The sequence below is a fragment of the Elephas maximus genome, chromosome 5 (genome assembly GCF_024166365.1).
Source record: "Elephas maximus indicus isolate mEleMax1 chromosome 5, mEleMax1 primary haplotype, whole genome shotgun sequence".
NCBI lineage: Eukaryota > Metazoa > Chordata > Mammalia > Proboscidea > Elephantidae > Elephas > Elephas maximus.
In genome coordinates, this window is record NC_064823.1 from 24,128,622 (window position 1) to 24,143,160 (window position 14,539).

At 38.4% G+C, this 14,539-nt stretch overlaps 1 protein-coding gene across 6 annotated transcripts in view; it reads left to right on the forward strand.

Moving 5' to 3' along the window:
• Positions 1-14,539, forward strand: part of NUDT6 (nudix hydrolase 6) — a 45,626-nt gene that overhangs the window by 20,848 nt on the left and 10,239 nt on the right. Inside the window, exon 2 of one of the 6 annotated variants that reach the window (XM_049885378.1) lies at positions 10,547-10,698. The exons of the other annotated variants lie outside the window; for them this stretch is intronic. Coding sequence (XP_049741335.1) covers positions 10,660-10,698 — 39 coding nt within the window. The 5' untranslated portion in view covers positions 10,547-10,659. The remainder of the gene's footprint in view (positions 1-10,546; positions 10,699-14,539) is intronic. 6 annotated transcript variants of the gene reach the window in all.

Here is a 14,539-nt window from a genome sequence, read left to right on the forward strand (position 1 = left end):
CAAGCATTTAACCACTGTGCCACCAGGGCTCTATTTTTTTTTTTTAATATTTTATTGTGTTTTAGGTGAAAGTTTACACAGCTAATTAAAAAAAAAAAAAAACCTTATTTAACAATTTTGATACAGATTGTGACGTTGGTTACAATTTTACAGTGTGTCAGCATTCTCATTATTTCCATTCTGTTTGTTCTCTTTCAATTGATCTAGCTTCCCTTCTCATCCTTGCCTTCTCATCTTTGCTTTTGGGTAAATATTGACCATTTTGTATCATATAGTTGTTTAAGGGACACATTACTCACAGGTGATATTCAGGGCTCCTTTTTAAAACTTCAGTTATGTCAAAAATGCTCCACTTAGTAGCTAAAGTTAATGTCTATGGAACATAAGGATATGTGGGCTCATTTCTTGTACCTGTACCTAAGTTTTCTCTTAGAAGAAAATTAAGTAAGCATACTCCATAAAAGTATCATTTAGAGAAGAATTTAGTTCTTTGCATAGAGGAATATATCTCTGATTCTTTTAATTTTCTAATTTGTATTTCGTTGTATGTGTAGGTATATGACAGTTGGAAGCCAAATTATTGTCAGCATGTGCCACTTGACTATTCTGAGCTTAGGTTTCTAGTAAAATCATCCTCCCTCATCCCTCCCCATTAACTTTTAATTTTGAACTCTGAGCCCTGGTAGCACAGTGGTTAAGAGCTCTGCTGCTAACCAAAAGGTCAGTAGTTCAAATCCACTAGCTGCTCCTTGGGAACCCTATGGGACAGTTCTGCTCTGTCCTATAAGGTCACAATGAGTCAGAATCGACTCGACGGCAACAGGTTTTGTTCTGGGTTTTTTTTTTTTTTAATCCCTATTTAATTGTCCTAATGTACACAAATATTTTTTATACAAATATTTATATATTCACTTATATGTAAACATATAAATGATTTTTTACTATATCATCATCATTTTTTCAAAGACAGAGTATAAATAATAACAATAACGTGTGTGTTTACTGCATGTTTTTACTGGAAGACATGAGTACTTTACATGAAGTAGCTCATTTAATTATCACACTAACCCGCAAGTATTATCATCCACATTTTAAAGATGAAGAAACTGTGGCACAAAAAGGCTAAGTAATTTGCCCCAAATTACACAGATAATGTGGTGAAACCAATACTCCAACTCAGCCAATCTACTTCAGAGTCTGTGATCTTAAAAAAAATAAACAAATATGAGCCCAAAATAACTATTTCATGTGAGAGTGAAATGCCCCAAGTCTCTCCATATTTAATTCCATCACGTATCAAGTAAGGATTGGGAAGACATAATGGTGGCATGAACCCAAAAACTGTTTCCCTAAACACTAGGAAATCGTGAGCAGCACCAGATGGTCCCTAGCGCATCTTATTCTAATCTACAAAATAAAAGTTCCTCTTGGCATTATTATTTTTTTTTTTTAGGTATATATTTTTTTTTTAATAACTTTTATTGAGCTTCAAGTGAACGTTTACAAATCCAGTCAGTCTGTCACATATAAGTTTACATACATCTCACTCCCTACTCCCACTTGCTCTCCCCCTCTTGAGTCAGCCCTTTCAGTCTCTCCGTTCTTGACAATTTTGCCGGCTTCCCTCTCTCTCTATCCTCCCGTCCCCCCTCCAGACAAGAGTTGCCAACACAATCTCAAGTGTCCACCTGATATAATTAGCTCACTCTTCATCAGCGTCTCTCTCCCACCCGCTGACCAGTCCCTTTCATGTCTGATGAGTTGTCTTCGGGGATGGTTCCTGTCCTGTGCCAACAGAAGGTCTGGGGAGCATGGCCACCGGGATTCCTCTAGTCTCAGTCAGACCATTAAGTTTGGTCTTTTTATGAGAATTTGGGGTCTGTATCCCACTGATCTCCTGCTCCCTCAGGGGTCTTCTGCTGTGCTCCCTGTCAGGGCAGCCATCGATTGTGGCCGGGCACCAACTAGTTCTTCTGGTCTCAGGATGATGTAGGTCTCTGGTTCATGTGGCCCTTTCTGTCTCTTGGGCTCTTAGTTGTCGTGTGGCTTTGGTGTTCTTCATTTTCCTTTGCTCCAGGTGGGTTGAGACCAATTGATGCATCTTAGATGGCCGCTTGTTAGCATTTAAGACCCCAGACGCCACATTTCAAAGTGGGATGCAGAATGATTTCATAATAGAATTATTTTGCCAATTGACTTAGAAGTACCCGTAAACCATGTTCCCCAGACCCCCGTGCTTGATCCGCTGACCTTTGAAGCATTCATTTTATCCCGGAAACTTCTCTGCTTTTGGTCCAGTCCAATTGAGCTGACCTTCCATGTATTGAGTGTTGTCTTTCCCTTCACCTAAAGCAGTTCTTATCTACTGATTGGTCAATAAAAAAACCCTCTTCCACCCTCCCTCCCTCCCCGCCTCCTAACCACAAAAGTATGTGTTCTTCTCAGGTTTACTATTTCTCAAGATCTTATAATAGTGGTCTTATACAATATTTGTCCTTTTGCCTCTGACTCATTTCGCTCAGCATAATGCCTTCCAGGTTCCTCCATGTTATGAAATGTTTCAGAGATTCGTCACTGTTCTTTATCGATGCGTAGTATTCCATTGTGTGAATATACCACAATTTATTTACCCATTCATCCGTTGATGGACACCTTGGTTGCTTCCAACTTTTTGCTATTGTAAACAGAGCTGCAATAAACATGGGTGTGCATGTATCTGTTTGTATGAAGGCTCTTGTATCTCTAGGGTATATTCCCAGGAGTGGGATTTCTGGGTTGTATGGTAGTTCTATTTCTAACTGTTTAAGATAACGCCAGATAGATTTCCAAAGTGGTTGTACCATTTTACATTCCCACCAGCAGTGTATGAGAGTTCCAATCTCTCCGCAGCCTCTCCAACATTTATTACTTTGTGTTTTTTGGATTATTGCCAGCCTTGCTGGTGTGAGATGGAATCTCATCGTAGTTTTAATGTGCATTTCTCTAATGGCTAATGATCGAGAGCATTTTCTCATGTATCTGTTGGCTGCCTGAATATCTTCTTTAGTGAAATGTGTGTTCATATCCTTTGCCCACTTCTTGATTGGGTTGTTTGTCTTTTTGTGGTTGAGTTTTGACAGAATCATGTAGATTTTAGAGATCAGGCGCTGGTCGGAGATGTCATAGCTGAAAATTCTTTCCCAATCTGTAGGTGGTCTTTTTACTCTTTTGGAGAAGTCTTTAGATGAGCATAGGTGTTTGATTTTTAGGAGCTCCCAGTTATCGGGTTTCTCTTCATCATTTTTGGTAATATTTTGTATTCTGTTTATACCTTGTATTAGGGCTCCTAGGGTTGTCCCAATTTTTTCTTCCATGATCTTTATCGTTTTAGTCTTTATGTTTAGGTCTTTGATCCACTTGGAGTTAGTTTTTGTGCATGGTGTGAGGTATGGGTCCTGTTTCATTTTTTTGCAAATGGATATCCAGTTATGCCAGCACCATTTGTTAAAAAGGCTTTCTTTTCCCCAATTAATTGACACTGGTCCTTTGTCAAATATCAGCTGCTCATACGTGGATGGATCTATGTCTGGGTTCTCAATTCTGTTCCATTGGTCTATGTGCCTGTTGTACCAGTACCAGGCTGTTTTGACTACTGTGGCTGTGTAATAGGTTCTGAAGTCAGGTAAAGTGAGGCCTCCCACTTTCTTCTTTTTCAGTAGTGCTTTGCTTATCCGGGGCTTCTTTCCCTTCCATATGAAATGGGTGATTTGTTTCTCTATCCCCTTAAAATATGACATTGGAATTTGGATCGGAAGTGCGTTAAATGTATAGATGGCTTTTGGTAGAATAGACATTTTTACTATGTTAAGTCTTCCTATCCATGAGCAAGGTATGTTTTTCCACTTAAGTATGTCCTTTTGAATTTCTTGTAGTAGAGCTTTGTAGTTTTCTTTGTATAGGTCTTTTACATCCTTGGTAAGATTTATTCCTAAGTATCTTATCTTCTTGGGGGCTACTGTGAATGGTATTGATTTGGTTATTTCCTCTTCGGTGTTCTTTTTGTTGATGTAGAGGAATCCAAGTGATTTTTGTATGTTTATTTTATAACCTGAGACTCTGCCAAACTCTTCTATTAGTTTCAGTAGTTTTCTGGAGGATTCCTTAGGGTTTTCTGTGTATATAATCATGTCATCTGCAAATAGTGATAACTTTACTTCTTCCTTGCCAATCCGGATACCTTTTATTTCTTTGTCTAGCCTAATTGCCCTGGCTAGGACTTCCAGCACGATGTTGAATAAGAGCAGTGATAAAGGGCATCCTTGTCTGGTTCCCGTTCTCAAGGGAAATGCTTTCAGGTTCTCTCCATTTAGAGTGATATTGGCTGTTGGCTTTGCGTAGATGCCCTTTATTATGTTGAGGAATTTTCCTTCAATTCCTATTTTGGTAAGAGTTTTTATCATAAATGGGTGTTGGACTTTGTCGAATGCCTTTTCTGCATCAATTGATAAGATCATGTGGTTTTTGTCTTTTGTTTTATTTATGTGATGGATTACATTAATGGTTTTTCTGATATTAAACCAGCCTTGCATACCTGGTATAAATCCCACTTGATCAGGGTGAATTATTTTTTTGATGTGTTGTTGGATTCTATTGGCTAGAATTTTGTTGAGGATTTTTGCATCAATGTTCATGAGGGATATAGGTCTATAATTTTCTTTTTTTGTAATGTCTTTACCTGGTTTTGGTATCAGGGAGATGGTGGCTTCATAGAATGAGTTGGGTAGTATTCCGTCATTTTCTATGCTTTGGAATACCTTCAGAAGTAGTGGTGTTAACTCTTCTCTGAAAGTTTGGTAGAACTCTGCAGTGAAGCCGTCCGGGCCAGGGCTTTTTTTTGTTGGGAGTTTTTTGATTACCATTTCAATCTCTTTTTTTGTTATGGGTCTATTTAGTTGTTCTACTTCTGAATGTGTTAGTTTAGGTAGGTAGTGTTTTTCCAGGAATTCATCCATTTCTTCTAGGTTTTCAAATTTGTTAGAGTACAATTTTTCATAATAATCTGAAATAATTCTTTTAGTTTCATTTTGTTCTGTTGTGATGTGGTCCTTCTCGTTTCTTATTCGGGTTATTTGTTTCCTTTCCTGTATTTCTTTAGTCAGTCTAGCCAATGGTTTATCAATTTTGTTAATTTTTTCAAAGAACCAGCTTTTGGCTTTGTTAATTCTTTCGATTGTTTTTCTGTTCTCTAATTCATTTAGTTCAGCTCTAATTTTTATTATTTGTTTTCTTCTGGAGCCTGATGGATTCTTTTGTTGCTCAGTTTCTATTTATTCAAGTTGTAGGGACAGTTCTCTGATTTTGGCTCTTTCTTCTTTTTGTATGTGTGCATTTGTCGATATAAATTGGCCTCTGAGCACTGCTTTTGCTGTGTCCCAGAGGTTTTGATAGGAAGTATTTTCATTCTCATTGCTTTCTATGAATTTCCTTATTCCCTCCTTGATGTCTTCTAAAACCCAGTCTTTTTTCAGGAGGGTATTGTTCATTTTCCAAGTATTTGATTTCTTTTCCCTAGTTTTTCTGTTATTGATCTCTAGCTTTATTGCCTTGTGGTCTGAGAAGATGCTTTGTAATATTTCGATGTTTTGGACTCTGCAAAGGTTTGTTTTATGACCTAATATGTGGTCTATTCTAGAGAATGTTCCATGTGCACTAGAAAAAAAAGTATACTTTGCAGCAGTTGGGTGGAGAGTTCTGTATAAGTCAATGAGGTCAAGTTGGTTGACTGTTGTAATTAGATCTTCCGTGTCTCTATTGAGCTTCCTACTAGATGTCCTGTCCTTCTCCGAAAGTGGTGTGTTGAATTCTCCTACTATAATTGTGGAGGTATCTATCTCACTTTTCAATTCTGTTAAAATTTGATTTATGTATCTTGCAGCCCTGTCATTGGGTGCATAAATATTTAATATGGTTATGTCTTCCTGATCAATTGTCCCTTTTATCATTATGTAGTGTCCTTCTTTATCCTTTGTGGTGGATTTAAGTCTAAAGTCTATTTTGTCAGGAATTAATATTGCTGCTCCTCTTCTTTTTTGCTTATTGTTTGCTTGATATACTTTTTTCCATCCTTTGAGTTTTAGTTTGTTTGTGTCTCTAAGTCTAAGGTATGTCTCTCATAGGCAGCATATAGATGGATCGTTTTTCTTTATCCAGTCTGTGACTCTCTGTCTCTTTATTGGTGCATTTAGTCCATTTACATTCAGGGTAATTATAGATAAATAAGGTTTTAGTGCTGTCATTTTGATGCCTTTTTATGTGTGTTGTTGACAATTTCATTTTTCCGCATACTTTTTTGTGCTGAGGCGTTTTTCTTAGTAAATTGTGAGATCCTCATTTTCATAGTGTTTGACTTTATGTTAGTTGAGTCGTTACGTTTTTCTTGGCTTTTATCTTGAGTTATAGAGTTGTTATACCTTTTTGTGGTTACCTTATTATTTACCCCGATTTTTCTAAGTAAAAACCTAACTTGTATTGTTCTATATCGCCTTGTATCACTCTCCATATGGCAGTTCAATGCCTCCTGTATTTAGTCCCTCTTTTTGATTATTGTGATCTTTTACCTGTTGACTTTCATGATTCCCTGTTATGTGTATTTTTTTTTTTTAATTAATTTGTTTGTTTTTGTGATTTCCCTATTTGAGTTGATATCAGGACGTTCTGTTTTGTGACCTTGTGTTGTGCTGATATCTGATATTATTGGTTCTCTGACCAAACAATATCCTTTACTATTTCTTGTAGCTTTGGTTTGGTTTTTGCAAATTCTCTAAACTTGTATTTGTCTGTAAATATCTTAATTTCGCCTTCATATTTCAGAGAGAGTTTTGCTGGATATATGATCCTTGGCTGGCAGTTTTTCTCCTTGAGTGTTCTGTATATGTCATCCCATTCCCTTCTTGCCTGCATGGTTTCTGCTGAGTAGTCTGAACTTATTCTTATTGATTGTCCCTTGAAGGAAACCTTTCTTTTCTCCCTGGCTGCTTTTAAAATTTTCTGTTTATCTTTGGTTTTGGTGAGTTTGATGATAATATGTCTTGGTGTTTTTCTTTTTGGATCTATCTTAAATGGGGTTCGATGAGCATCTTGGATAGATATCCTTTCGTCTTTCATGGTGTCAGGGAAGTTTTGTGTCAGGAGTTCTTCAAATATTTTCTCTGTGTTTTCTGTCCCCCCTCCCTGTTCTGGGACTCCAATCATCCGCAGGTTATCCTTCTTGATAGAGTACCACATAATTCTTAGGGTTTCTTCATTTTTTTTAATTCTTTTATCTGATTTTTTTTTCAGCTATGTTGGTGTTGATTCCCTGGTCCTCCAGATGTCCCAGTCTGCATTCTAATTGCTCGAGTCTGCTCCTCTGACTTCCTATTGCGTTGTCTAATTCTGTAATTTTATTGTTAATCTTTTGGATTTCTACATGTTGTCTCTCTATAGATTCTTGCAACTTATTAATTTTCCACTGTGTTCTTGAATAATCTTTTTGAGTTCTTCAACAGTTTTATCAGTGTGTTCCTTGGCTTTTTCTGCAGTTATCCTAATTTCATTTGTGATATCTTTAAGCATTCTGTAAATTAGTTTTTTATATTCTGTATCTGATAATTCCATGATTGTATCTTCATTTGGGAAAGATTTTGATTCTTTTGTTTGGGGGGTTGGAGAAGCTGTCACGGTCTGCTTCTTTAAGTGGTTTGATATGGATTGTTGTCTCCGAGCCATCACTGGGAAACTAGTTTTTCCAGAAAATCCGCTGCGTCCAGTCCAAATCCCAGCGAGACGGTTCCCTGGCTGGGACGCTGCTCTTCCTGCTCCAAGACCAGTCACTGCCTCCCGGGGACTTCTCCTACCAGCTGCGTCCCACGCCGCCCGCGGAACCCCCTGGTCTCCCTCCTGGGGTTAGTTCAGGGGGGTGGAGCAGCTCTCTGTGCTTGTGCCGTACCTGACTGGTACGCTGGCTCCAGGCTCTGGAAACAATCGCTGCTTCCCCGTATTAGTTCGTTCTCCGTCTCTAAATCTGTGTTTGTTGTTCAGGGTTCGTAGATTGTTATGTATGTGATCGATTCACTTGTTTTTCCATGTCTTTGTTGTAAGAGGGATCCAAGGTAGCGTCTGCCTAGTCCGCCATCTTGGCCGGAAGCCCCGGCATTATTATTTTGTCATTAAAAAGTCTTGCTACTCTTAGGTCAAAAGAGCTTGCATATAGTTAACATTGACTGTCCAAAATCTAAGAAAACTTTTGGATTTTGTTCAATTAAATTGGCTTCGGCTGCAAATGTCTCTATGCAGGGCAGAAGAAAATACGCCCAAACATTGGAAAATACCATATATACAAGTAACATAAATTAGTTAATTCCTTTTCTTAAGTTTGAAAAAGAAATCTATATCTTGGTATGTAAAAGTTACTCTAAGGGAACATTATTAAAGTTTTACTGTCTTTTAAGTGTATCCCTTTAACTGTCTCTTTTTCCTTTCATTTAAAGAAGAAACCGTGTCATCTAAAGTCATTTAATCTTTTCTGGGCTCAGTGACATAAGAATTTGTGGAGAAAAAACTAGATCATAAGACAGGAGAGCTGGGTCCTAAGGTTTGGTGATGCCACTATCTTGGGCAAATGTCTGAGGCTCTGAGGACCTAACATCCCCCACCTATAAAATTGAGGATTTAGACTTGGTGATAACAAACAAAATACTGCAATACTATACTCCTACCTATATACTTATTGCATGTAAAATAGGACATCAGATACAATCTGGTCTAAGCCACTTAGGCATTTTGGAATGAAAAGGAGGAATTACTGAGATTTTAAAATAGCACAGGGTTTTAGAAGTGACTTTGTCAAATAAAAGCTCTTTAAGGACTTGAACAGAGACTGAAAGGCAGCCAGACAAATATGACTGCTGCACTTTAAGCAGTATTTCAGGGTTGGTTGATCTACCAAAGAAGAAACTATTTATGTAATTATTCATGTATTAAAACATGGAAATTCATAGAAAACAAACTGTCTTACTGCAAACCTAGACAGCTTGATGTTTTTTGGATGTGTGTGGGTTTTTTATTGTGTTTTTCCTTATAAAACCTGCCAAAGCAAATGATTAAACAGATTCAGTTTGTAGAAATCAAACTTCCAGAGAAATCTGTATTACATTAATTGATAAGGAAAGAATTTAGTTGGGCTATCTTTTTCAAACAGGACAGTAGTCAAAACTGACATCTTCTCCTTGGGCTGATGTCCAAGTTTATTTTCTTCCCAAAAAATTATTCTCCAAGTTGACCATGCCCAAGATAAAAATGTAAAAAAAAAAAAAAAAGACAGCGGTCATTTTTCTGGAAATTTCTTAACTCAGACTGTGTTTCTTAGAACTGCCATGTTGGGTGACTCCAATTCCCAGGGGACATCAATCATACAAAATGCAGTGTTTTCCATCTATGGGGTTTTTCAACAAAAATGGGTGCTTTGAATATCTTGCAGACTAATTTAAAAATACAGATACATAGATTTTCTTTGGGCTGCTAAGAATTTTACTAAATTTGCCTGAACTCTAATTTAAACCACTAAAACTTTCATGATTCTGTATTAATTGTGGTTGCATTCAGTGCTTGTTTTTATTCATTTAGTTTCAGAGAAATAATAGCTAGTGTTTTCTGAAATGATTGTCAGTGTTTTCCAAGGTAGTCAAGAAACAACGGGAGACCTAAGACTTAATAACTAAATAAATATCATACCATGGTGGGATTGCTGTCTAAAAGGAAACTCAAGAGATCTATCCACAATGGCATTGTTTATAGCCATTCTTTGGAATACTGAATTTCAGCCTGTAGTGTTTACTAATGAAGATGAAAGGGAAGAGTTTTCAATTTCTTTGCTGGAGAGTTTCTCTTTTGTACTAGCCTTTAAAATCAATCGAAGATCATACTTTTAGACTGGGAGGAAAAACGGTTGCCAGCGAGTTGATTCTAACTTGGGGCAACCCATGTGTACTGCAGTAAAACTGTGCTCCATAGGGCTCTCAGTGACTGATTTTTTGGAAGTAGATCTCCAGGCCTTTCTTCCAAGACACGTCTTTGTGGACTTGAACCTCCAACCTTTCAATTAGCAGCCAAGCACGTTAAACCATTTGTACCACTCATAGGAACTTTTGAGTAATTAACCTTGATGGTTTCCTAAATGGTTTATTTGATGGATCTTGGAACCTATCTGAAAAGGATTAAAAATCTGAATAAAATGGTAGCACTGACCTGTAGTACACAGGTGGCTGTGCTACAGCCTCTAAAAAATCACAGCCAAATATTTGTCAACCTTTGACCACTCACCAGCTAACTTGCTCCCCTGTTACAGCGCACATTCCGGATCCTGACTGATGAGGTTTTCAGGCCAAAACTTTGTGTTAATCCTAGCGTGTTTCACTGTTAACAGAATTAAAATCAGATAATCAAATAATAATAATAGTGATGAAATAAAATACTTCCATGAATATGTCCTCATTTTATAACCAAATTTATTATTATTCTCATTTTTCAGAATAACAACCTAAGATTAGAGAGGTTACAGTAACTTATTCAACGTTACACAGCTAGTAGGTGGCAGAATCATAATTCAAGTCTGGAGAGAATCTTCTCACTAAATCAGAGTAAATGAAAACAGACAATGAATTAAAACTTGGATCCGAAAGAGTAAGTAGTTGTATGGTAATTCCTGCATCTGTATTGCGTAGGGTACCAAAGGCTTCACTTGAATGGGGTTTTGTTTTTAGAGCAGTTATTATTAAATACATAGGAGAGATACCAGCATCTATTTCTAGGGTTAACAATTTCCTTCATTTGGGGATACTAAGCAATTCAGATTTGGTGGCCTGTGAAAAGGTAAGAACCTTTTCTTCCTAGAAGAAAAATGAAATGTTGTATAGGAGAGGGAGATGATTAAGTAAAGGAGTGAAAAGAGTGATTATCCATTACTTGGCGAAAGCTAGGATGATGATCTATTTTGAGAGTTTTTAGAAGACAGGAATAAAGACTTGAGCTGTATGTAGGAAATTTGAAGGTCTGTATTAAAAATCCTTTCATTTTTGACTTCCTGAGGTAGGTGGTTGAACTTTTCAGGGGTACTCATGAGCCAGCAATTGATCCTTTAAAAAGTTAAGAATGTTTTCCCCATTACTCTAAGATTGTTTGAGTTCTGAAGAAGATTAGGTCAAGCCAGTAAGAGATTAATTGATAAGTCAGAATGCCACTTCATTAATTCACAGTAGGGGAAGAGGATCCAGGTTTTCCACTATTAGAAATGAATCTAAGAAATATTCCCAAATGTGATGTATACTACTTCCAAAATGTACAGAGGCCCTCTAAGTGCTGTGAGTGGTAGGAGGGTACAAGGTGCAACAACTTGCCTTAGAGATCCATGGCCCTTATGCCCCTAGAGACTTAATAGGATCATCTCCTGTTCTCTGGCACATGTCTTACTAGGGTATCTAGAGTACTTGATACTTCCAGCTCACCAGGTCCAGTTAGCAAGCTGGTGGCAATACAGCTGGGTAGAGATAACCCCTGGCACACAGTAACATCACAACCACCAAAATTCTTACATATGGAATGGAGTGAGGTGCAGACGGAAAGAGAAGTCTTGGATGGTGTGGTGGCTATAGCACTTTAACAGCATGAGGCAAAAACAGTCATACATGGCCTTGGAGATGGCTGGCTTTTGTTAACTATTTGGAAGCCTTGGCAAAATAGAAATCACAAGCTCAGGTCAGCCTGTCAACTCAAGCCACAGTATGAAAACCATAAGGCCCCCATGGCAGCATTGGTGGCATAGCGGTTAAGAGCTACTAAAAGGTGGGCAGTTCGAATCCACCAGGCCCTCTTTGAAAACTGTGGGGGGCAGTTCTACTCTGTCCCATAACGTTCTATGAGTCAGAATTGACTCGATGGCAATGGGTTTGGTTTTTTGGTTTATTTTCTACAGCCACAAAACAGGCTATGCTAAAAATCAGGCCTAGAGCCAACTGTAAAGGTAGGAGAACTGCAAAGGAGACTGAATAGAATTTGACAGGTGTCACGGGCCAAAGCCAGGCCCCCGATAAGAGTAGGGCCCTGAGTGAAGGAGCCTGAGAATTTTGACTCTCAAATTCTCCTGAACTTTCTGAGCCAGCAGAAGCAACACTTACTGCTAGAGGAGAACAGCCTTCCCTGCCTGAAGGCTCTACAAAGGAAGGGGTATTTAACTTTAGGACAAGGTGTCTAAAATCAAGACTAGCCTAGAATATTCAGGATGGTCACCGGACCTAGTGACCTCTGACTATAGAAGTATTCACTAACTTTTAGAAGACAGTAAATTGATCGGCATTACTGTCCCCTCGAGGAAGTGAATTCAACCCGATCCACACAAAGTAGAAGCATGGACTGCCTCAAGAAAGATGTTAAGTGTAGGATGAAAATAACTGTATGAGGGAGATAGCAATAAGCTTATGGCTGTAATAGCTATAACAGAGCACAAGATACATATATAAATTAGCATATCAGGTTCTGTTTTGTTATATAGCAATATGGCATTTGCAAGCAGAGAAGGAATCCTACATCTTTATTGCATAGTATATCCAGTTTTGGCCTCTAAATATTTGTTAAAGGATTTAGTAAGAGTATAGAGGCCAAGCAACCATATGTCATAGGTGGCTTCAGCACTGACTTATCAGTCAGTGAGGAGTGGATTTAGAGATGACCTCTTGAAGTCCTTCCAGTTCTGTCTGTGTCCCACAGGTGGAAGTAAATGAACAGCATTCCTAAAATTTCATATGTGGATAGGATCACTTCCTTTTCTCCCCTATGTTGGCAGAAGTAGAGTATAACAGCACATAGAGGGGGAAAAAAGTAACAAAAACTCGTGTGTCTGTGTGTGTGTGTTTAAGCATGAATAAACACACAAATACATATGAATCATCATCCTTATCTACTTTCAAATGACAAAAAACCTAAAAAAAAACAATCCTACTGGATAAAGTATGCTATCATCTAATAGCCTAGACCCTGATTCCTGAATGACACAAATGGTTACATGTTCGACTATGGTTCGAAACTACCTAGAGCCACTTCAGAAGACAGGCCTGGCAATCTGCTTCCTTAAGTTCACAGGTTTGAAAACTGTATGGAGCAGTTCTACCCTGCACACAAGGAACCACCATGATTCAGAATCAACGGCAACAATAACAATCAACAATAACACAGATAACCTAGATGTAATTTCTTAATGTTTTGAGAAAACTAATTCAATGTAGATGTTAAGAAACTTGGTTTTATTATGAATAATAGCATTTAATATTTATTGAATGCTTAACCTGTGTTACACACTGTTCTATGCACTCTATGTTTATTAGCTAACTTAATCATCATTGTGGAGCCCTGGTGGTGCAGTGGTTAAGACTACAGCTGCTAACCAAAAGGTCGGCAGTTCAAATCCACCAGTTGCTCCTTGGAAACCCTAGGGGCAGTTCTACTTTGACCTGTAGTGTCGCTATGAGTCAGAATCGACTCGACGGCAACATGTTTGGTTTGGTTTTTTTAAATCATCATAGCAACCTATTATCGTCCCCATCTCACAGCCGGGGAAACGCAGACCATTGAGAGGAAGTTGCATTAGGCTGGTGCAGGTTATCTCTGAACTCAGAAGGGCCTGAGATCCAGACCCCTAAAAATGAGGCGCCAAGTGGCCGATATCCCTGAGGTAGGGGTCACAGAATGAAGCCTCTGCTGCAAGTGTTAGGAAAACTACAAGTTGGATTTGAATGACACTATGGGAGGGCACTGCTGCTGTCATGGTGAATCAGCATTGCTGGGGCGAAAACTCATAGGAACCAGAGAGGAAGGAGCTAGTCCCTTATTCCTCCAGCCTTTTAGACTATTGATCCCACCCTGAACCCAGTGCCATCGAGTCGATTCCAAACCATAGCGACCCTATAGGACAGAGTAGAACTGTTGATAAGCCTATAAATATAGTCAGCTGGCAAACAGAAATTGGTTGGCAGAGGCCTAACACCAGCGTGATTAAGCAGAATACAAAAGGGTAGGTTTGGAGCTAAGAGACAGTAACAGCATCACCTAGGAATTTATTAGAAATGCATCTTCTCAGGCCTACCCAGATCTACAGGATCAGAAACTCTGGGGCTACAGCCCACCAGTTGGTGTCCTAACAAGCCCTCTGGGTGATTCTGGCATACACTATGGCTAAGAACCACTACCCTACCACATCAGACTCTTGCTAATTTCAAACATGCCAATGATTAGTTCCTTTTATTATTATTATTGTGATAAAAAGATACATAGCAAAGCATATGCCATCTCAGTAATTCTCTACATGTGCAGTTCAGTGACAGTGATTATTCTTCAAGTCGTGCAGCCTTTCTCGCTATCGTTTTCCAAATCATTCTACCACCATTAACGTAAACTCAGTGCCCCCTAAGCAAAACCCTGTTCCCTCCTCCATCCGCCTCTGATAACCACTAATTTATGTATTTGCTTATTTCAT